This window comes from Oncorhynchus keta, chromosome 23 (genome assembly GCF_023373465.1).
Source record: "Oncorhynchus keta strain PuntledgeMale-10-30-2019 chromosome 23, Oket_V2, whole genome shotgun sequence".
Classification (NCBI taxonomy): Eukaryota; Metazoa; Chordata; class Actinopteri; order Salmoniformes; family Salmonidae; genus Oncorhynchus; species Oncorhynchus keta.
This window is the reverse complement of record NC_068443.1, coordinates 22,767,294-22,791,848: the sequence shown is the minus strand read 5'-3', so window position 1 is coordinate 22,791,848 and position 24,555 is coordinate 22,767,294. Positions and strand designations below refer to the sequence as shown.

Here is a 24,555-nt window from a genome sequence, read left to right as displayed (position 1 = left end):
TACACTTAGGTTGAAGTCATTAAAACTCATTTTTCAACCACTCCACACATTTCTTGTTATTAACAAAGTAGAGTTTTGGCAAGTCAGTTAGGACATCTACTTTGTGCATGACACAAGTAATTTTCCCAACAATTGTTTACATACAGATTATTTCACTTATAATTCATTGTATCACAATTCCAGTGGGTTAGAAGTTTACATACAGTAAGTTTACTGTGCCTTTAAAAAGATTGGAAAATTCCTGAAAATGATTTCATGGCTTTAGAAGCTTCTGAGAGGCTGACATCTTGGGAAAATCAAAAGAAATCAGCCAAGACCTCAGAAAAAAAATGGTAGACCTCCACAAGTCTGGTTCATCCTTGGGAGAAATTTCCAAACGCCTGAAGGTACCACGTACATATGTATGGGACCACGCAGCCGTCATACCGCTCAGGAGGGATACGCATTCTGTCTCCTAGAAATGAACGTACTTTGGTGCGAAAAGTGTAAATCAATCCCAGAACAACAGCAAAGGACCTCGTGAAGATGCTGGAGGAAATGGGTACAATTGATCTATATCCACAGTAAAACAAATCCTATATTGACATAGCCTGAAAGGCCGCTCAGCAAGGAAGAAGCCACTGCTCCAAAACCACCATTAAAAAAAGCCAGACAACGGTTTGCAACTGCACATGGGGACAAAGATTGTACTTTTTTGAGAACTGTCCTCTGGTCTGATGAAAAAAAAATAGAACTGTTTGGTCATAATGACCATCGTTATGTTTGGAGGAAACACCATTCCAACCGTGAAGCTTCGGGGGTGGCAGCATCATGTTGTGGAGTTGCTTTGCTGCAGGAGGGACTGATGCACTTCACAAAATAGATGGCATCATGAGGGGGGAAGATTATGTGGATATATTGATGTGGATATATTGAAGCAACATCTCAAGACATCAGTCAGGAAGTTAAAGCTTGGACGCAAATGGGTCTTCCAAATGGACAATGACCACAAGCATACTTCCAAAGTTGTGGCAAAATGGCTTAAGGACACCAAAGTCAAGGTATTGGAGTGGACATCACAAAGCCCTGACCTCAATCCTATAGAAAATGTGTGGGCAGAACTGAACAAGTGTGTGTGAGCAAGGAGGCCTACAAACCTGACTCAGTTACACCAGCTCTGTCAGGAGGAATGGGCCAAAATTCACCCAATTTATTGTAGGAAGCTTGTGGAAGGCTACCCGAAACGTTTGACCCAAGTTGAACAATTTAAAGGCAATGCTACCAAATACTAATTGAGTGTATGTAAACTTCTGACCCACTGGGAATGTGATGAAAGAAATAAAAGCTGAAATAAATCATTCTCAATACTATAATTCTGACATTTCACATTCTTAAAATAAAGTGGTCATCTTAACTGACCTGAGACAGGGAATTTCTACTAGGATTAAATGTCAGGAATTGTGAAACATTTAAACTCAGTTTATTTGGCTACGGTGTATGTAAACTTCCAACATCAACTGTACATGAATACTGTTGAGAATGAAACACTCAGCAGTGTTGCAGTTCTTGACACACTCACACCGGTCTGCCTATCACCTACTACAGTATCCCGTTCAAAGGTATTTAAATATTTTGTCTTGCCCATTCACCCTCTGAATGGAATATATACATATTCAATGTAAAACAATCCTTCTTTAACCTGTCTACTCCTGTTCGTCTACACTGATTGAAGTGGATTTAATAAATCCACTTCAATAAAATCAAAAAGTGTACATTTTAAATACATTCCTTAATATATGTTGAAACGTATTTAAGAAAAATATTCAGTACCAGTCAAAAATTTGGACACACCAACTGATTCAAGGGTTTTTCTTTATTTTGACTATTTCCTACATTGTATAAGAACATCAAAACTATGAAATAACACATATGGAATCATGTAGTAACCAAAAATGTATTAAACAAATGTCAAATCCAAAAATATTTTATATTTGAGATTCTTAAAAGTAACCACCTTAAGCTTCATGGGGTAGTCACCTGGAATGCATTTCAATTAGCAGGTGTGCCTTGTTAAAAGTTAATTTGTGGAATTTCTTTCCTTCTTAATGCGTTTGAGCCAATCGGTTGTGTTGTGGCAAGGTAGTGGTGGTATACAGAAGATAGCCCTATTTGGTAAAAGAACAAGTCCATATTATGGCAAGAACAGCTCAAAAAAGCAAAGAGAAACGACAGTCCGTCATTACTTTAAGACATGAAGGTCAGGTAATCCGGAACATTTCAAGAACTTTGAAAGTTTCTTGAAGTGCAGTCGGAAAAACCATCAAGTGCTGTGATGAAACTGGCTCTTATGAGGACAGCCACAGGAAAGAAAGACCCAGAGTTACCTCTGCTGCAGAGGATACGTTCATTAGAGTTAACTGCACCTCAGATTGCTGTCCAAATAAATGCTTCACAGAGTTCAAGTAACAGACACATCTCAACATGAACTGTTCAGAGGAGACTACGTCAATCAGGCCTTCATGGTCAAATTACTGTAAAGAAACCACTACTAAAGGACATTAATAATAAGAAGAGACTTGTTGGGGCAAGAAACACAAGCAATGGACATTAGAGCAGTGGAAATATGTCCAAAAATCTGTCCAATTTCAGATTTTTGGTTCCAACCGCTGTGTCTTTGTGAGACACAGAGTAGCTGAATGGATGATCTCCATATGTGTGATTCCCACTGTGAAGCATGGAGGAAGTGGTGTGATGGTGTGGGGGTGCTTTTCTGGTGACACTGTCAGTAATTTATTTAGAATTCAAGGCACCGTTTTGGGTCATTGTCCAGCATGGCTACCACAGCATTCTGCAGCGATACGGCATCCCATCTGGTTTGCGCTTAGTGGGACTGTCATTTGTTTTTCAACAGGAAAATGACCCAAAACACACCTCCAGGCTGTGTAAGGGCTATTTGACAAAGGAGAGTGATGGAGTGCTGCATCAGTTGACCTGGTCTCCACAATCACCTGACCTCAGACCAATTGAGATGGTTTGGGATGAGTTGGACCGCAGAGTGAAGGAACAGCAGCCAACAAGTGCTCAGCATATGTGGGAACTCAATCAAGACTGTAGGAAAAGCAATCTTCATAAAGCTGGTTGAGAGAATGCTAAGAGTTTGCAAAGCTGTCAAGGCAAAAGGGTGGTTGCTTTGAAGAATTGGTTTAACACTTTTATGGTTACTACATGATTCCATATGTGTTATTTCATAGTTTTGATGTCTTCACTATTATTCTACAATGTAGAAAAAAAAAAATGTAAATCAAGAAAAAAAAACTTGAATGAGTAGGTGTCCAAACTATTGACTGGTACTGTTATATTTGGCCAATTTTAAATGTTTCACATGTATCCTAAAAAATGTTTTAACCTTCTATATTAAACAGAAGCACCAACAACTTCCTATTCTAAACGGAAGCACCCAGAACTTTATATTCTAAACAGAAGCACCTTCTACTGTAAACAGAAGTACCCAGAACATTCTATTCTAGTCTAAACACAAGGCCTTTTCTGCCACCAATCAACCATAAGAATAAAATGAATTGGACGGACAATTGAATTGTGTGACAAATTCAACATGGAAGCCCCAATGTAGCCTAATCGACAAGGCAGTTTTACTCTTTGATGGCTAAAAAGTGATGAGAAATGCCATTTAGAATCTCACACAAACAGTCTTGAAAAAATGATTGGATTACATACAGTCTACTTTAGGATGGTCATATTCACTCTACTTATTTCATTATCATGTGTTGACTTGTACAGAACGTACAATGGTACACAATATAGCGAGGACAATAAGTGCAAGGCATAATTGTTCAGGTTATCCAACATTGAAAGAGAAATATAGACTTTATTTAGTAATATTTGTACCCCATTCAGTTCATAGGTAATTAGAAAAATCTCATCTAATCTAACATTCAAGTACTGTTTTTACAGCATCTCATAAACAAACATTTGATTCTACAACACTGAAACTTTTACCACAATTTACCAAAAAAAAATCTTATCTTTGGCACTTAAATCACTAAATGTACACTATTTACAATACATAGTACTTTCCAGTGCAAAAAGGCTCGAACCAACAAACATTTTGAGCAATTCAGTGTGATGACTGACTCAATGTTTTGTATCACCCTTGATAATAATAGCATGCCAACCCTCTGATAATTCATAATTATCAACAAAAAACAAACATGAGAGAACACTTTCTGTAGTAAAAACAATATTGCAATAGATCTTCCTGGTTCATTTGTTAGTGCAGACCTCAGCTAACACCTTGAACTTTGGCCCCAGTGTGTTCAGGAAGTCCAGGTCTTCCGGGTTGACTTGGTCACTGCAGCAGCCCACCGAGCCAGCTGGAGACCCCACCCCCTCGAAGCCGTACGCGTGGATGATGTCATCGGCGTACCGTCCCTCCTCTTCCGTCCCTAGGTAAGCCAACTTCTGCAAAGGAAAGGTAGACCAGGTAAACATGATACGAGACAGGATGGACATGGTAGCAGACAGGGTAAAAGATGAGAGAGGAGAATGCATGTTGTTATTAGTCCATAGGGAGCAGACAAGGACTAGCCCGAAGGGGGGAGGAAGATATTAGAGTAGGTGATATTACTTCCTTCCACAGGATATTACACTGAGAACAGACAAACCTTTCACCAACCAGACGAGATACATGAAAGCTGACACAGAAGCCAAGGGTTTAGCCAATAAGTAAGCCAACATTACACATCGGAATTGTCTAGGCTTTCACCAATAGTAAGAACTATATTAAACCTTAGAGAAAAGGCAGAAAATGTGATCATGACGATATTATCCATTTACGGTGTTTACTCAGACTAAAGTAAACACATTGACATTGTTTGAGTTGTTTTACCTGTTGTAGAAACAGGCCGTTGGTTTGCCAGTTGAACTTCATGAAACGTGTGTTGTCAAAAGTCATATTGCCACTGGCGTATTGTCCTCCACCATATTGATCTACACCATATTGTCCACCGCCATTTTGTCCACCGTATTGACTGCCGTTGTATCGGTCAGAGAAGCCGTTCTGCATATCGGTCACAATGACGCTGCTGCCGGACTGCTGTTGAGTGCCCAGGTCTCCTCCCATCTTACCCAAGTTCTTAGCTCCAGCCCACCCCATGTCAATCATGGATCCCTTCACTGAATGGTCAATCCCAGACTTTGGAACAATGATGAGATTTGAATCCTAAAGAGGAGACATAACAAACATATGAATACAAACAAGGACCTGAAATCTGCTTTGATTTCATGACCATGAGAAATGTGTTTGTAATACTTTCAATATCACAGCCTTACCACTGCATCCCCTAGGGCCTCAATGTTAGACATCAGCAGGATACCCCCACTGTCTCCCATATCCTCCAGCTCCATTTTCTCATTCTTCGTCACACACACGAATGCACAAAGGATACCTGCGATAAAGAACCAACAAGAAAGTGTGTGAGTGGCACTGCAACAACAAGGCTGTCAGATGGACAAGACGCACAAGTTATTTGTTAAGGAATACAGCCATACTAGCTGATGTCAGCTATTTAAGACTTCACCATTCAATTTCTAATCTCTCATCAGTTTTATATGTTGTCCTATCTTATTATTTGCTTTGACACCAAACTATCAGGGCTACATAAATAATATGAATGTCCATAATAGCCCAGTGGAGACTCACAGAGTAGAAGTAGCAAAGCCAGACCGAGCAACATGGCCAGGATGCCCCACACCCCGAAAGATGTGGAGTTCTGTTGGGCCAGACACGCTCCGTTCCTGCAGCGGCAGATCCGGACCGTCACCGTCTGGGTACTTCCAAAGCCCTGCAGGTCCACCACCATCAGGGGGACAGTGTATAGGCCGGTGGGGAGCTCCTTAGTTTGCGCCAACATCACTGCAGTGCCTGAGGAGGAAATACACTGTTGTTAGGAACAGGAGTTTGTGTACTAGATTTCCAGGTGAGATTATACTATAAGGACTAAAACTCCTGGCTCTAAGAAAAAATGTCACTAAAGAATGTCAGTTAACAGGTGCTGTGCAACGTGGCTCTGTTGAGGTTGCATCTCTAGAGAGTATTTCGGCTTTAAAGTTGTATTCAAGAATGTATGACACTGACTAGTCATTATACGACATCAATTAATATAGAGATGCAATGGAGTCAGGAGGTAGGAATCATTTTCATACTGTTGAGTGGCTTCACAGCCCATTTGTCATCATGCTTCTCTCCCAGTTTGAAGCTGAAGGGGGCGGAGAAGGGAGCTTGGTCCTTGTCTTCTGCTACCACCAACACAGAGCCCATCTCTCCCCCATCCTTCTCACACAACACCAGGTCTTTAGAGACGATGTCTGGGACGTGGTCGTTCATGTCTTCCACTTGAATAATCACCGTCCCTGTACCTGTCTTCCGACCTAGGAGAAAGGAGACATATGTAAGAAACACGATAACACAATGCCTTCTTGCTGATTTTTATTGTGAGAGCTTGAGTGAGTCAGATTTCCAATCTATTCACTATCACACATGGCAATAAATGGGAAAACTTGAAAGTTCAGTTACAGATGGCACACAGTACTGATATTTTCCCAGTCGCTCCCTGTTATAAATGCAAAACAGAGATAAGGGCCAGTAGATAGCATATGACCAAAATAAACATCAGCACATCTGGAATAGAACCGAATAACACAATGTCATGGACCTCAATGACGTGATCACTCCAGGTGTTACAGATGGACTATTATACTCATCTTCCTGTCACTTAAACAACACACAAAGAGTTATTGTGTTGTGTGTGAACATAAATCGAACATTGGCGAGCGTGGAGGGGGTGGTTGAAGCTAACACCAGCATGTGTTATGTATTAGGTAACATCAGTCAAGGCGTAAAGACGACGACAACCTCTCATCCTCTGTGGTGTAATTCAAGTTGTGCAAACACACTCCCATATCAACATGTCAGTAAAAGGAGGCCTTGAGGAAATGGAATAGGGCACAGTGGTGTTGTTAGCTATAATTATTATGCTTTGTCTCTTCCTTGTTATAGAGTGTTAATACATGTTACAGTGATAGAGGCAGTGAGAGAAAGCAAATGCAGGATTAGCATGCTATTAGCTGGGAGGATATAACTAGGTCCCTGGGGCAGGTTGCATAACACATCTTAAGTTATTTTCCCCTTAAATTAAGGGGAAAAGGGTGCCCATCGGAACCCATATGTGCTTCATTAACTATGGATATGTACAGTAAGCATCATTTAATCTCGTCAAACCGGTTAATAGGCAGGTGGTTAGGAGTGTTGGGCCAGTAACCGAAAGGTGTTTGGATCATTTTGGTCATTTTGCCCCTGAGCAAGGCAGTTAACTCCACTGTTCTCCGGGCGCGGATTAACTTTTTCTATGCTAGTTGAGGATACTATAGTGATCACGTTTAACATTGGATTTAGATGCACTATTGTAAAGTGGCTGTTCCACTGGATGTCATAAGGTGAATGCACCAATTTGTAAGTCGCTCTGGATAAGAGCGTCTGCTAAATGACTTAAATGTAAATGTAATGTTAAATGATTTATTACCTACAAAAAGGTAAGATGTGTTTTAATTTGAAGGGTTAGGGTTAGGGTTCTGGTGCTGCTCTACACACACACGCGCTTTGAATGTCTTGAATGTAGTTCTATTTTTCGATCTCTTAAAATAAACGTGATCTCTTTGACGAGACATTCAGCCAGTGATGGTCGTCTCCATGGTAACCATAGACTTATTCTGCCATACATGCTTTCAAACTACTGTAAACCCAGAAATCCCCCGATCACACATGTAGGTGATGTAATGGCGACGTTGGCTATTTAACCTCATGCTCAGAAACACTTCGGCGGGCCTAACAGTCGTCTCGCACCGAACTGCGCATGTGCAGGCAGTCACAGCAAAGGAATTCCTTCGATATAAAGTTGTTTTTGACTCAAATGAAGGCGTGTCAGTTTGCCACTCATGAGGTTGGAGTAATAACATGTTCAACTACTTAAGACACTGGCTCGAATCTAGGTTGCGCCTTTAGATAGAGAAAATTAACAACGAAGGAAGAATTTCTCATTTCACTCATTGACATCTCAAAGCCCAATCTCCGGCCTGGTCTGTTTATTCTGTTTTGCAAGCGTTACCGGAAGTCTCGTGATGGTGCGCCTCTGGGTTTAGAAACTCTGGGGTAAAACCCCTTAAGTATGCCCTTACTAAAGGAAAACACTTGAGGAGCTCTATGCAACGCCTTTAAACAATTGCCTCAGGTAAGGGTAAATCCTTAAAGGAAACACTTAATATGTTTTATGCGACCAGGCCGAAAAGTTTTTAAAGCAATAGATGAGTTAAAAATCATCAAAATAGTGATGCATATTTGACGACACAGAAATTGAATAAATACACATGCGAGACAATGTGTAACAACATCTACTTACTGGCATCCACAGCTTTCATAGTGACGTTGTAAACACCATCCACTACGAAGTGGGACTCCCTGTCGAATGTGTTGGCGATCTTCAGCTGTCCAGTGCTTTCATCGACATTGATCCATGAAGCCGGGTCTGAGACCTTGTAATACCTGAGAGGGAACAGAGAGAGAGAAGATGGTATTAAAGCATTCATGAGCATCATGGTGCAATTCTGCCATCAAGTGCTGGAGAGAGAGACAAAACATGGCATACCATATTTTCATGCATGTTAACATTAGAAGCCTCCTCCCTAAGTTTTTTTTTTCACTGCCCTAGCACACTCCACCAATCCGGATGTCGTAACCGTGTCTGAATCCTGGCTTAGGAAGACCACCAAAAACCTTGACATTTCCATTCCTAACTATAACATTTTCCGACAAGATAGAATTGCCAAAGGGGGAAGTGTTGCGATTTACTGCAAAGATAGCCTGCAGAGTTCTGTCTTACCATCCAGGTCTGTACCCAAACAATTTGAGCTTCTACTTCTAAAAATGTACCTTTTCAGAAACAAGTCTCTCACCGTTGCCGCTTGCTATAGACCACCCTCTGCCCCCAGCTGTGCCCCCGACGCAATATGTGATTTGATTGCCCCCCATCTTATCTTCTCAGCTCGTGCTGCTCGGTGACCTAATCTGGGACATGCTTAACACCCCGGCCATCCTACAATCTAAGCTTGATGCCCTCAATCTCACACAACTTATCAATGAACCTACCAGATATCACCCCAAGTACGTATACATGGGCACCCTCATAGATATCATCCTAACTAACTCACCCTCCAAATACACCTCTGCTGTTTTCAACCAAGATCTCAGCGATAAATGGCTCATTGCCTGCATCCGTAATGGGTCTGCGAGCAAACGACCACCCCTAATCACTGTCAAACGCTCCCTAAAACACTTCTGCGAGCAGGCCTTTCTAATCGACCTGGCCGGGGTATCCTGGAATGACATTGACCTCATCCCGACAGTCGAGGATGCCTAGTTATTCTTTAAAAGTGCCTTCCTCGCCATCTTAAATAGGCATGCCCCATTTACAAAATGTAGAACCAGGAATAGATATAGCCCTTGGTTCACTCCAGACCTGTCTGCCCATGACCAGCACAAAAACATCCTGTGGTGTTCTGCATTAGCATCGAATAGCCCCCGTGATATGCAACTTTTCAGAGAAGTTAGGAACCAATATACACAGGCAGTTAGCTTTCCTAAGGCTAGATTCTTTTAAACAGAAATTTGCATCCTGCAGTACAAACTCAAAAAAGTTCTGGGACACTGTAAAGTCCATGGAGAATAAGAGCACGTCCTCCCAGCTACCCACTGCTATGAGGCTAGGAAACACTGTTACAACCGACAAATCCACTATAATTGAGAATTTCAATAAGCATTTATCTATGGCTGGCCATGCTTTCCACCTGGCTACCCCTACCCCGGTCAACTGCCCGGCACCCTCCACAGCAACCCGCACAAGCCCCCACCATTTCTCCTTCACCCATATCCAGATAGCTGATATTTTGAAAGAGCTGAAAAATCTGGACCCTTACAAATCAGCCAGGCCAGACAATCTGGACCCTCTCTTTCTAAAAATGATCTGCCAAAATTGTTGCAACCCCTATTACTAGCCTGTTCAACCTATCTTTCGTATCGTCTGAGATTCCCAAAGATTTGAAAGCTGCCACGGTCATCCTCCTCTTCAAAGGGGGAGACACTCTAGACCCAAACTGCTACAGATCTATATCTATCCTACCCTGCATCTCTAAGGTCTTCGAAAGCCAAGTTAACAAACAGATTACTGACCATTTTGAATCACATCGTACCTTCTCCGCCTTTGCAATCTGGTTTCTGAGCTGGTCATGGGTGCACCTCAGCCACACTCAAGGTCCTTAACGATATCATAACCGCCATCGATAAGAGACATTACTGTGCAGCTGTATTCATCGACCTGGCCAAGGCTTTTGATTCTGTAAATCTCCACATTCTTATTGGCAGACTCAACAGCCTTGGTTTCTCAAATGATTGCCTCGCCTGGTTAACCAACTACTTCCTTCTCTGATAGAGCTCAATGTGTCAAATCGGAGGGCCTGTTGTCCGGACATCTGGCAGTCTCTATGGGGGTGCCACAGGGTTCAAATTTCGGGCTGACTCTCTTCTCTGTATACATGAATGATGTCGCTCTTGCTGCTGGTGATTCTCTGATCCACCTCTACGCAGATGACACCATTTTGTATACTTCTGGCCCTTCTTTGGACACTGTGTTAACTAATCTCCAGATGAGCTTCAATGCCATACAACTCTCCTTCCGTGGCCTCCAACTGCTCTTAAACGCAAATAAAACTAAATGCATGCTATTCAACCGATCATTGCCCGCACCAGCCCGCCCGCCGATCCAGCATCACTACTCTGAACGGCTCTGACTTAGAATACGTGGATAACTACAAATACCTAGGTGTCTGGCTAGACCGTAAACTCTCCTTCCAGACTCACATTAAGCATCTCCAATCAAAAATGAAATCTAGAATCGGCTTCCTATTTCGCAACAAAGCTTCCTTCACTCATGCTGCCAAACATACCCTCGTAAAACTGACCATCCTATCGATCCTTGACTTTGATGATGTCATCTATAAAATATCCTCCAACACTACTCAGCAAACTGGATGTAGTCTATCACAGTGCCATCTGTTTTGCCACCAAAGCCCCATACACTACTCACCACTGCGACCTATACGCTCTCGTTGGCTGGCCCTCGCTTCATACTCATCGCCAAACCCACTGGCTACAGGTTATCTACAAGTCTCTGCTAGGTAAAGCCCCACCTTATCTCAGCTCGCTGGTCACCATAGCAGCACCCACTCGTAGCACGCACTCCAGCAGGTATATCTCACTGGTCACCCCCAAAGCCAATTCCTACTTTGGTCGCCTTTCCTTCCAGTTCTCTGCTGCCACTGACTGGAACGAACTGCAAAAATCACTGAAGCTGGAGATTCCCATCTCCCTCACTAGCTTTAAGAACCAGCTGTCAGAGCAGCTCACAGATCACTGCACCTGTTCATAGCCCATCTGTATACAGCCCATCTATCTACCTCATTCCCATACTTTATTTATTTTGCTCCTTTTGCACCACAGTATCTCTACTTGCACATCCATCTTTTGCACATCTACCATTCCAGTATTTAATTGCCATATTGTTATTACTTCGCCACCATGGCCTATTTATTGCCTTAACTCCCTTATTTGACCTTATTTGCACTCACTGTATATAGACTTTGTATTGTTTTTTTTATACTGTATTATTGACTGTATGTATTGTTCATTCCATGTGTAACTCTGTGTTGTTGTATGTGTCAACTGCTATGCTTTATCTTGGCCAGGTCGCAGTTGCAAATGAGAACTTGTTCTCAACTAGCTTACCTGGTTAAATAAATGTTAAATAAAAAAAATAAAAAAATAAACAATTTCACAGTACCTCTATTTTCTATTGAAACATCATATTATTACTATGACCATTATCAATATGGTCAGACAATATGCCATCTCCAATGGTCATATGGCAAGACTGCACAAACAGATCTAGAACCAGGCTAATAAAGTATGACATTGAGGTAAACTAAGATCTTACTTGATGCCAGCGCTGCTCTTGGTCTCTGGGTCTACAGCAGTGTATGTTCCGATCAGGGTGTCGTTTGGAGTATTCTCCTGGACAGTAAATCGTACGGTGGGGGCAGTGAACTCTGGTCCCTCGTCCACGTCCCCCACTGTGACATCCACAGGGATGGACACCCACTTGGCATTGGTCCCACTCAGCTCAGCCTGGTTACGGGCCATCACATCCAGCTTTAGGTTCTTGGTCTTCTCGTAGTCCAGAGGCTGGTGACACAGCGAAGACAAGGAGTGTCATTTATTTTATTTATCAGCCATCAATGACATTGTCATTGTACAAGAGTAAATAAGAGTAAATAAGTATTTTGTTTCAAGATTTTGACTCTCTTGATGTTATGGGATAATTTGCCTTATTTTAAAAATAAATATCAAAGTCAAGATCAGATCAAAAATATGGGTTAATTGTGAGTACCAACTCACCTTTGTTAGGTAAATTAGTCCTTCATTTGTTTTTGGGTCTCTTTCCATCCTGAAGTTCCCATTTTCGTTCCCCTTGGTGATGATGAACTCAGAGTTCCAGTTTGGTGTTTTAATTAAGTCCTTGTCTTCAATAGGGATTCTGAGGATGAGGCCTTTCTCTTGGTTCTCCATAACACTCACATTATACTGCAAGAGGAAAGCAGCATGTTCAATTATCTGACTGAGGTATATTGAATATCCATACTCTATAGCAAACAAATTATAGCACATTTTCACCATAACTATTGTTTTGCTGCCAAATAAACTGCGATATAGAATTGTCATTACTGTAAAAAAAAAAAATATTCAAGATTATTATATTTTCCTTACAGATGTCTTTTTAAAAGTGGGAGGGTTGTCGTTGATATCTCCCACAACTATTGTGGCTGTAGCCGTGTTTGATAGACCATTCAGAGCGCCATTCATGTCTCTGATTTCCACTGTCACTAAATGTTCGTCGTTCACCTGAAAAACAAAATCCCCAAATATACATTTAGTTCAAATATACACTGAGTGCACAAAACATTAGGAACACCTTCCCAATATTGAGTTGCACCTATTTTTCCTTCAGAACAGCCTCAATTCGTTGGGGCATGGACTCTACAAGGTATTGAAAGCGTTCCACAGCGATTCTGGTCCATGTTGACTCCAAAGCTTCCCACATTTGTGTCAAGTCGACTGGATGTCCTTTGGGTGGTGGAACATTCTTGATACACACGGGAAACTGTTGAAACATCTAACCTTGTTGCTGTTCTTGACGCACTCAAACGGGTGAACCTGGCACCTACTACCATACCCTGAAATATTTTGTCTTGCTCATTCACCCTCTGAATGGCACATACACGCAAACCATGTCTCAATTGTCTCAAGGCTTAATTAATTCTTCTTTAACCCGTCTCCTCATCTTCATCTACACTGAAGTGGATGTAACAGGTGACTTCAACAAGGGATCGTAGCTTTCACCTGGATTCACTTGGTCAGTCTATGTCAGGGACAGAGCAAGTGTTCCTAATGTTCTGTGCACTCAGTGTATATTAAAACATGATTAATTCAAACAATGATAGCAGTGGTCACCAATGTGGAACCCTGGAATACTAAGTGAGATATTTTGAAAGTACGAAGAGTAGACTAACTCTCACCTCTCTGTCAAGAGTGTCTGTTTTGGTGCTGATGACTCCTGTCTCTGGGTTGATGTAGAACAGGTTGGTCCCAGAGAGGAGGGAGTACCTGATCTTAGTGTGGTCTGTACCAGGCTGGTCTTTGTCTATAGCATTCACCTTCCCTACAACGGTACCTGCAATGGAACACATTACAACACACAGGCTATTAGTTCATATCCACAAGTTCCAGTTTCAAATGAATGTCTGGATGTGTGACAAATGTATCTGTAAATGTACTAATTCGTGAAACATATGGCACTTTTTCTATGTACTGTATTACAGAGGCTAAAGGTATTTCTTACTTCAGCTGTATGTTTCTCACCTGTTTTGCTTTGTTCCAGCACAGTAAACTGCAGTTGTCCAGTGAAAGTTGGTGCATTGTCATTCACATCTTCTACATTCACTGTGATGGGTAATGGTAAGTCTGTCTCCTGGTTGGTGTATCTGTCAAACACTCTGGCTTGAAACTGAAAAAAGAGATGTCATGTTTTATCATCATAGATAATCAATGAATCAATTATTAAATAATAAACCAATAAAGCAATAATTGTTGTCTACTACTCACTATAAACTGAGGGGTAACCTCGCGGTCAACAGCTCTGTGGACCTTCAGCATCCCAGTTTCCTTTACCACACTAAACACACCCACAGGGTCCTCTGTCACACCAGGCCCACTGAGGGTGTAGTACACATTGTATGCGGCAGAAGAATCAGATGCAACCTAGACCAGGAAACAATCTCATATTATCTGGGGTCAAGCTTCAACAAGCAGTGGGATAATCATATCATTCGGGTTAGAAAATTGTACAGTAATGATGTGTTTTTGGTTGGATATGTTTCTCAATTTCTTTCCTTGGTTTTTGCAATCTTTATCACACCATTTGCCATTATTGTTAGTCGTATGGTTTGGCCTCAGACCAGTAAGTGTGAGCAGAGCCTGCTGAGCATCTGGTACATGTCATTGGCTTGGGCTAGTGTAAGAGTGGGGGGGGGTTGGGCCTGTTTGCCTGATCACAGCCTGGGCGTATGTGTGACTTCCATGTCGAGGCCCTTTTGGCAGGAGTGGGGGGTATGGGGTGGGCAGGAGGGGCATAGGTCTGATCTTCCTACCTCCCATCTCACACACATTGCCGCAGCCCTTCCCACGCCCTGCTGCAGCTCTCCCGAATCGCGAAGCAAACAAGTGCTGTTTAGAATAACTTTTCTCAAAGGTTTCACAGAAAGCACACATGTATTTCTATATCATCTACAAAAATCATGATATTATTTGAATAGTGAAAATATTTCTAAAACCCATCCCTCGTGTTTACACAGGCAGCCCAATTCTAATATTTTGCCAGTAATCTGTCTTTTGACACAGAACACTTAGTCAACAATTATAATGCTTTAGACCTTTTACTTGCTAGGTGGGTATGACCATTTCTGTTTTGCAAAATGTAGAGACACAGAAAACCTGAGTCTACGCCTTCACTATGGTGAATCACTAAAACAATACAGAAATACACTACTGATAAAGAAGGTAATTAACCACTTGTTGTAATACATATATAAGGCATTATTAGTAGTAAGTGTTTTGATGATTGTTGATATACATTATAGATTAAGGACAAAGAGGAAACTGTAATAACGTGTACAACTGTGTGACCTGCAAATATTGAATAAAAAGTAGAAACTAGACCCAAAACCCTAGGGGAGAGAACGTCTCTGACACTCCTGTTCTAGGGGAACAAGTCTAGTTTCAACACAAAATACAATTTAAAGGATTGGACAGCCAACTCATGTATATTGTAAAAAGCAAAGTTACTCTGTATTAATATTCAAGCAGTATTAACCGACGGGTGTAGGCATTAAATCGTAAATTGTTTGTCTAGATACTGGAGTGATTGGGAACCCTATAAGAGTAATGGCGAGTTGAAGAGTCTACTGATTGGGAACCCTATAAGAGCAATGGTGAGGTGAAGGGTCTACTGATTGGGAACCCTATAAGAGTAATGGCAAGTTGAAGAGTCTACTGATTGGGAACCCTATAAGAGCAATGGCAGGTTGAAGAGTCTACTGATTGGGAACCCTATAAGAGTAATGGCGGGTTGAAGAGTCTACTGATTGGGAACCCTATAAGAGTAATGGCAAGTTGAAGGGTCTACTGATTGGGAACCCTATAAGAGCAATGGCGAGGTGAAGAGTCTACTGATTGGGAACCCTATAAGAGTAATAGCGGGTTGAAGAATCTACTGATTGGGAACCCTATAAGAGCAATGGCAAGGTGAAGAGTCTACTGATTGGGAACCCTATAAGAGTAATGGCGAGGTGAAGAGTCTACTGATTGGGAACCCTATAAGAGTGATGGCTATAAGGTTGAAGAGTCTACTGATTGGGAACCCTATAAGAGCAATGGCGGGTTGAAGAGTCTACTGATTGGGAACCCTATAAGAGTCTAATGGCTATAAGAGCAATGGTTGAAGAGTCTACTGATTGGGAACCCTATAAGAGTAATGGCAAGTTGAAGAGTCTACTGATTGGGAACCCTATAAGAGCAATGGTGAGGTGAAGAGTCTACTGATTGGGAACCCTATAAGAGCAATGGCGAGGTGAAGAGTCTACTGATTGGGAACCCTATAAGAGTAATGGCGAGGTGAAGAGTCTACTGATTGGGAACCCTATAAGAGTAATGGCGGGTTGAAGAGTCTACTGATTGGGAACCCTATAAGAGCAATGGCGAGGTGAAGAGTCTACTGATTGGGAACCCTATAAGAGCAATGGCAAGTTGAAGAGTCTACTGATTGGGAACCCTATAAGAGCAATGGCAAGTTGAAGAGTCTACTGATTGGGAACCCTATAAGAGCAATGGTGAGGTGAAGAGTCTACTGATTGGGAACCCTATAAGAGCAATGGCGAGTTGAAGAGTCTACTGATTGGGAACCCTATAAGAGCAATGGCGAGGTGAAGAGTCTACTGATTGGGAACCCTATAAGAGCAATGGCAAGTTGAAGAGTCTACTGATTGGGAACCCTATAAGAGCAATGGCAAGTTGAAGAGTCTACTGATTGGGAACCCTATAAGAGCAATGGCGAGGTGAAGAGTCTACTGATTGGGAACCCTATAAGAGTAATGGCGGGTTAAAGAGTCTACTGATTGGGAACCCTATAAGAGCAATGGTGAGGTGAAGAGTCTACTGATTGGGAACCCTATAAGAGTAATGGCGGGTTGAAGAGTCTACTGATTGGGAACCCTATAAGAGCAATGGTGAGGTGAAGAGTCTACTGATTGGGAACCCTATAAGAGTAATGGCGAGGTGAAGAGTCTACTGATTGGGAACCCTATAAGAGTAATGGCGGGTTGAAGAGTCTACTGATTGGGAACCCTATAAGAGTAATGGCGGGTTGAAGAGTCTACTGATTGGGAACCCTATAAGAGTAATGGCGGGTTGAAGAGTCTACTGATTGGGAACCCTATAAGAGTAATGGCGGGTTGAAGAGTCTACTGATTGGGAACCCTATAAGAGTAATGGTGAGGTGAAGAGTCTACTCTATAAAAGGTAAATACTCTTAAGTCTGATTGATATTATCTAAGATTCCGAAACACGCCTGACGGCACCACAACGGCTAATCTCCGAATAAAAGGGCAGGATACATAACCAGGCCAGTCCGGCGGGCCTGTGAGTCACCTGTTAGCCGGGTGACATAAGAACTTGAGTGAAACGACTTGTATCACTCTCAACGGAGTACCTTAATGGTCCTAAAGCAAAATCCCCCACCGCGACACTTGGCGCCCAACGTGGGGCTCGATAATATCATATATATACAGATAGAGAACCTACCAAGAAAATCCTTGAGGATGAGGAAATAAGAAAAGTACTATAGAGTTTATAACTAAATAGGAAATCTTATACAAACTCCTAAACGTAAATGTGGAAATAAGAAAAGTACTATAGAGTTTATAACTAAATAGGAAATCTTATACAAACTCCACCGGGTAAATGAGGAAATAAGAAAAGCACTATAGAGTTTATAACTAAAAAAAAATCCCCTACCGCGACACTTGGCGCCCAACGTGGGGCTCGATAATATCATATATATACAGATAGAGAACCTACTAAGAAAATCCTTGAGGATGAGGAAATAAGAAAAGTACTATAGAGTTTATAACTAAATAGGAAATGTTATACAAAACCTAAAGGTAAATGAGGAAATAAGAAAAGTACTATAGAGTTTATAACTAAATAGGAAATCTTATACAAAATCTCATGGTAAAGATGGAAAAAATATGAAGGTAGAAAAAGAGTGATTTTATAAGCATTAAATTTAATTATGAAAAGAAATATGTTGCAGTTCCTAGGGATGGTAAATTACTGGATGGATCCCATACTATGGATCCCATACTATGCAACATATATACAATTATTGATGAGACCGATTTAAGATTAACCCAGGTTATTGTTAGATGAAATACAGTGGACTCCTGAAGGAGAGATTTCATTAGTACAGAAAACATATGCTATGTTTAGCAGGGTTTTGGCTTTATCTAATCATTTGAAGGTTTGCCTTTAAATAGTAGAAAGATGACAAGGGTATATGGCATCTGTTGTGATCCAGGATCATTGAGAGTATCGGGTTAATTAAGCTGAACTATATAATTATTTTATAGATTACTACATAGAAATGTTAAGTTCTATAAAATTAATTAGTGCAAACAAGGAGACAATGAAACAGTCAGTCAAAATGTGGAAGCAGAAACCATATCTGGTATTGACAGTATTAGCTGCGGCAACAGGAAGCAGATGTGGAAGCGATCTGCCGGTTTTAAACCACAGCCTTTAAAGCAGCAGTTGTTAAAAGAGTAAGTTAAACATAGACATAACTATATTGAAGGATTGTCAGTCTAAGAGCACCAGTGAAAGAGTGGGGGCTCGTCCAGGATCCATGTGCAAATTTATTTGGTCAGTTAGACATCGACACAGGAGTAGGGGAATGGGATTTTACATAGACGCAAATAATGCAAAGAGAGGCTAACCAAGAAAAGGCTAGTCAAAGAAAAAAGACAGCCGCAGTGCAAAGAGTGGACACCTCAGGAGACGCAGGGGTACCCACTAAACCAGGGAGATAGGGCAAGGCAGCAACCCCAGCAGCAAACCCAAGCAGGGCCACAGGCTCAGAGTAAACTGGCCTTCCAACATAAACCCAAAACACCCCAAAAGGATGGAGGTAAAACTACCTGGCAAAAGAAAGACCCCAAACCAGGTGACAATACGGCAGCAGGACCATCAGGTGTTAAAACCGGGGGCCCCCCAAAAACCAGCCTCCCTGGACGTAGCGGCCTTTGGAGCCCTCACACAGGAGGAAAAAACTCAAAGGAGAGAAGATTATGCTAAGTGGAATGAGGCGAACCTGGTAGGAAATGAAAAAGTGCAAACTGGTTAACGGGAACCCTGGAAAGAAACTTAACAGTACCAATAGTGGGCAAGACTTTTCTTACAGATACCGGGGCAGACCGCATGACTAATAATGACTAATAATCCAGGAGAACCAGTGGGTACCCTCAGGGTAAAATTTCCAGAAGGACAACAAGAAGAAATGAAAATAATCAACCATTTTAAACCTGTAAATGTTCTAGACTAAATAGAGAGGGTCAGAACAGAAACGGACTTACCAGAGAAAAATATTAATCAAATAATAGAAAAGCTAGGTGAAATAAAAATACAGCAGTTTAAAGACGGTAACCTACTAACCTCTAATGAAGAATCTGAAAGGACTATTAAGTGTTTTAACAAACCCCTTAAAGGCCCCGTACAAAAATATGACACGGAAGGAGCCAAAATGGCGCTGTTGGAAATATATTGGAATAAAATAATGGCCCTAGCCCAAGGCCAGGACATAATAATAAAGGACAATTAACTTAACAAAATGTGGGCACAACTAGTTGAGGGAAGTAACCACAACTAGTTGGGACAAATGGTGAAATTTAGTTTGTATCAAACCAAGAAACGGGAGAAGGGCCTGCTCCCGTGGTACAAAAGAGGAAGGCCACAAACATAGAAAAACCCAGAGACATAGGGGTTTTTACAGACGGCAGTGAGAAATCAGGTCCCACTGTGTGGGGTTTTATTATAAAAAATATAGAAACCTGTAATTACCTGTAATTATACTCCGGGTTGCAATTCGGTTTGCAATCCTTATTAAACAAACTAACCTCTGATCAAAGAAGTTTCCTGTGGTCTCTTGTATAACGTAGGGCAGAATTCCCGTACAATACTAATCAAATACCAATTGATTTTTAGAATATACAACTGTCCTGTATAGGCTACCTGAACCTGCATGACATGAGCCGCCCTCACGCTCTCTCCTTTGATAGAAAGTTCTGCGTCTATTAATGCCAAATAATAGGCCTTACATATAGTCAGTCCACACTCAGAACACTAGCTTACTATATTGTTTCATTATGCAGTGTACTATATATAGCTATATACTGTATTTAGCTGCTATTGAGAACTTTTAAAAAATACACATCAAATAGCCAAACAATGAGGAAAAAAGTAGTCTGCTTGAGGATAAATTCAGCCACTATTTAATGTTGAATTTAGTGGGTTTGCCTGCCTAATAGCCTACACAAATGGGCTGCAATATTCAAATGAAATTAAATACAAATAAATCCAACTTGAAAGACTCCCCTGGTGTCATAATATATTTTGATATTGCAACCACATAATTCAATCGCCGGTTCACCAGCATGAACGAAATCACAAACAGATTTTTTTTGTTCAAGCCTTCAAGAACTGTTGTCTGCTAATGGTGATAATCTGTTTGCATTTGCCAATGTATTGTCTTTCCAATATCCAGACAACCTGTCCCCAGAGCTTCCTATACAGTAATTTAATCTATCTCTGTAACGTGTTGAGGCCGGCAATTAAGTAGAGCGAGAGGCTCAATTAAAGATGTTTCAGAACTGCTATATTTGAAGCACAACTCCCTTCTGCACAGTTTCTTGTCTACAACAACTCCATTCGGAATTTAAACAGCCTAGCTGTTGGTTGCTCATTGTAGTCTACTTCATTCAGACATTTTTCATTCCATTTTGCATTGATTAGAAATATCCCACTTCACCTGCTAGGCTAGGCCTTCATGGAGCCCCTTGAATTGCCGGACAATAACAGCAAGCTACATGTGTGAAACGTGTGTAGACTACCGGTATGTATTTGTTATGGGGCGCAAGTCGTAAAAAATACATTCAAAAGTGTGTTGCTTTATTAAATGAAGAATGTCAAATGTCATGTTATACACTTGTGTGTAGCAATGTCACATGGCTCATTTGATTTAATTCAGACAAAGCCAGTTCATTGTTAAAAAAGGCCTGTATTATTTTATTCTAAAAAGTGAATATTCACACAACATCCACTGGGATATTATATTAATAGATTCATAGATTAACCGTGCCCACTAATCCTGTGTATACATGTATGTGGTTGGGTGTGTATGGGTGTGTACCATCTGGTGAGGGCGTGGAGCATACAGGCACAGAATGTGCCTTAGCCACAAATGAGAAAGAGTGAGAAATAAAGTGGATCATGGGTAAGGAGAATTGAAAGCACAGGTAGAGGATAATTTGGCTGTTGCCCATGTAGGAGTGTGTTATGACTACATTATATGAAATATGGACAAAGCTTCGGTTTATTGTCCATATTCAAATAGACAGACTGTGCTGAAAGTAATGGAAGTTTTAACTTATTTTAAGGACATTACCAGATCAACTTCCTTTGGAAATGGAGCGACGTCGTTTTCTATGATGTTGAAGGGCAGAGGGCTCCAACGTCTTTTGGAGCGCTTTAGTAGACCATCTTTCAATACCTGAAACATGCGGGGGGGAAGTCACAAAAAGTCACCACACTACAAACATAATACAGTACTTATTTAAAAAGTATAGGACTAGCATCTTCAACATCTTTTACTCTAAGCCCATGTGGAATCCACCTTACTTTTCTAGAGTTCTGAACAAGGTAAACATCCATGTTTTTCTTCTGACCATCGGGGTCCTGAAACTGCACTGAGAATGTCCTGCCATTGGCTGGTACCATAGTGATGTGGACTGTTACTATAGTTCCATCTGCCTGTACTGTGAAGTCCGGGTCACAAGAGGTCAAATGCAAGGTCTTGGTGTCACAGTTGTCGACATCAACTGAACAATGAGAGAGAAAGAAATGTTATGAACTGTACAATTACTAAAAACAACATGAATTATCCTAAGCAAGATAACGTGATTATGATTAAGGATGATTAAGGATGTCAACTGGTTATAAAAAGTGTATGACTATATTGATTGTTTCATTCAGTATCAATTACATACAACGTTTGACAGGACTGGAGTATTTGTGAATGTTTAGTTACCTTTTGAAATAACATGCCCAACTGGTACTGTCTGAGGTACTGCTGCTTGTATGGAGCCGGGGATAAAGCAGGAGTCCACACATGAGATGATCTGGAGTTAACACATGAGAGTGATATTGTTCATTCTAACAACGTGCATATCATACGATAGTTGTGTTACAAATGTCGTACTGCAATTATTTGTATTGTCTATTATTGGAACCAAAAGAATGAGACATTTACATTTTCAAGAACATAGTCTGCATAGGTAGATGTATCAACAAGCCGCACCTTGCCAGTGATATACAGTCTAATATTACACAACTGCACAAAATAAATGTTACGTTTGCCAATTCAATTACATTCATAGACTCGCAGGAAGTTGACAAATCCTAAGAAAATGTCAAAATTACAGAAAAACTTTAATTTCATATGTACTTACCAAAAATATGCATAAATTGACATTTAAGTTCCGTTCCATTTTTGTTACTACCATTCGAAACATCAAGACTATAGTGACGAAACCACACCCAGGAACAAGAAGTATAAGTGTTTCTGTCAAGGGCGAGGATGAGAGGGTGGAATATCCTTACACCAATCAACAGTAACCGAATTGTGTCCGTATGCGTCTTCCATTGCAGGTATCGGAATGACGGTTTCATTTATGAAAAAGTACCCCGCCCGCGATTACCCCGCCAGCGATTACTCAATTGGCTACCTCGACGACGGGACGCATTCCTCGTCTAGTACTCCACCCTCTTTCAGTCTGTGAAAATAACAGTACAGAGGTGTGATTTAACATGTGACCAGCTGCTCAAAGCTTGTGGTTTGGTGTGAGCCATGCACGCTAAGCAAATTGGTTATTTCGAAAGAGATCACAGAGAACAAATGTTACCAATAGGGGGAAGCATTGTATCGGTAATGAGTTGTTGTCTGAAAACAATGGAATGTCCTGTTGGCTTTTTTTCTCAACGATCAACTGTCCCATGCAATGGATTTAAAATGGAAATAATTGTTTTTTTTTCTATATCTAAAAAAAATAAAGCAAGTAGACAGATACAGCTATTTTGTCATGTTAATTTAATCTTTAGTGCAGTTATCATGCAAAGTATTTTATAACTACATTCTGTTCCAGGGGAATTAAGATAGGAACGTGACATGTATTTCAAGAGTTAACTCTCTCTTTCTATCATTGCATAATCTCAATGATGATGGATTGAACTGCTGAAAGCCACGATAAATAAACTTGATCCATGTTCAGGGAATACAGTGCCTTCGGAAAATATTCAGGCCCTTTGACTTTATCCACATTGTTCTAAAATGTATTAAATAAGATCATTCTCAGCAATCTACACACAGTACCCAATAATGACAAAGCAAAAACAGGTTTCTAGATTTTTTTTACACATTTAAAAATATAAAACACAAATGTGAGACTCGAAATTGAGCTCAGGGGCATCCTGTTTCCATTGATCATCCTTGAGATGCTTCTGCAACTTGGAGTCCACCTGTGGTAAATTCAATTGATTGGACATGATTTGGAAAGGCACAGTGTAATGAGTGCGCTGAGAGTCGGGAAGCAAGTACAGGGAGTGAGTGTTTTAATTAATTAATAAATAAACAAAACACCAAACAAACAACACATTGACATGAAAACAGAGTCAATAACACCTGAGGAAAGATCCAAGGGGAGTGACATATATCGGGAAGATAATCAAGGAGGTGATGGAGTCCAGGTGAGTGTCATGAGGCGCTTGTGCGCTTGACGATGGTGACAGGTGTGCAGGATAATCAGCATCCTGATGACCTAGAGGCCGGAGAGGGAGTATACGTGACACACACACAGTCGCTATAAGGTCCCACAGTTTACAGTGCACGTCTAAGGTCTAAGGAATTGTCCATAGAGCTGCGAAACAGGATTGTGCCGAGTCACAGATCTGGGGAAGGGTACCAAAACATTTCTGCAGGCCTTTATGGTAGAGTTGCCAGACGGAAGCCAGTCCTCAGTAAAAGGCACATGACAGCCCACTTGGAGTTTGCCAAAAGGCACCTAAAGACTCTCAGACCATGAGAAACAAGATTATCTGGTCTGATGAAACCAAGGTTGAACTCTTTAGCCTGAATGCCAAGCGCCACATCTGGAGGAAACTTGGCATCATCCTTATGGCGAAGCATTCTTTCAAATAAATGTGAAACATTTTCTAAAAAAGTTTTAGCGTTTGTCGCTATGGGGTATTGTGTGTAGATTGATGGGGGGGGGGATTTGATCAATATAGAATAAGTCTGTAACGTAACAAAATGTGGAAAAAGTCAAGGAGTCTGAATACTTTCCGAATGCACTGTATTCTGTGTCATTATTATGAATAGTAGGACATTTGAATGCACTCGGACGGACCGGCAAGGCCTTTCAAATATTCTGTTAGGCCCATTTAAAACCTTTCCTGAT

The 24,555-nt window shown here is 41.1% G+C and overlaps 1 protein-coding gene across 1 annotated transcript; it reads right to left on the bottom strand.

Annotated features, from left to right (window-relative positions):
* Positions 1 to 3,845: 3,845 nt before the first annotated feature.
* LOC118402015 (desmocollin-2-like) lies at positions 3,846 to 22,858 on the bottom strand. Its single transcript, XM_035799805.2, has 16 exons — positions 22,552 to 22,858; positions 22,131 to 22,221; positions 21,722 to 21,921; positions 21,489 to 21,593; positions 14,321 to 14,476; positions 14,078 to 14,222; positions 13,735 to 13,889; positions 12,926 to 13,060; positions 12,557 to 12,742; positions 12,096 to 12,343; positions 8,451 to 8,593; positions 6,202 to 6,426; positions 5,699 to 5,920; positions 5,329 to 5,444; positions 4,886 to 5,218; positions 3,846 to 4,458 (listed from the first exon to the last, which is right to left on the bottom strand). Exons 1-16 carry the CDS (start codon positions 22,612 to 22,614, stop codon positions 4,261 to 4,263), a joined length of 2,721 nt encoding a protein of 906 aa, XP_035655698.1. The 5' UTR covers positions 22,615 to 22,858; the 3' UTR covers positions 3,846 to 4,260.
* Between the last annotated feature and the right edge of the window lie 1,697 nt (positions 22,859 to 24,555).

What these genes read in the sequence shown, in the direction of transcription:
- LOC118402015 (XM_035799805.2), bottom strand. Translation starts at nt 22,614, where the DNA reads ATGTTTCGAATGGTAGTAACAAAAATGGAACGGAACTTAAATGTCAAT. An exon ending in GCTGGAACAAAGCAAAACAG is followed by an intron (nt 13,890 to 14,077) that starts GTGAGAAACATA and finishes GTTCCATTGCAG; the next exon opens with GTACCGTTGTAGGGAAGGTG. An exon ending in GGCTTTGCTACTTCTACTCT is followed by an intron (nt 5,445 to 5,698) that starts GTGAGTCTCCAC and finishes TCTTTATCGCAG; the next exon opens with GTATCCTTTGTGCATTCGTG.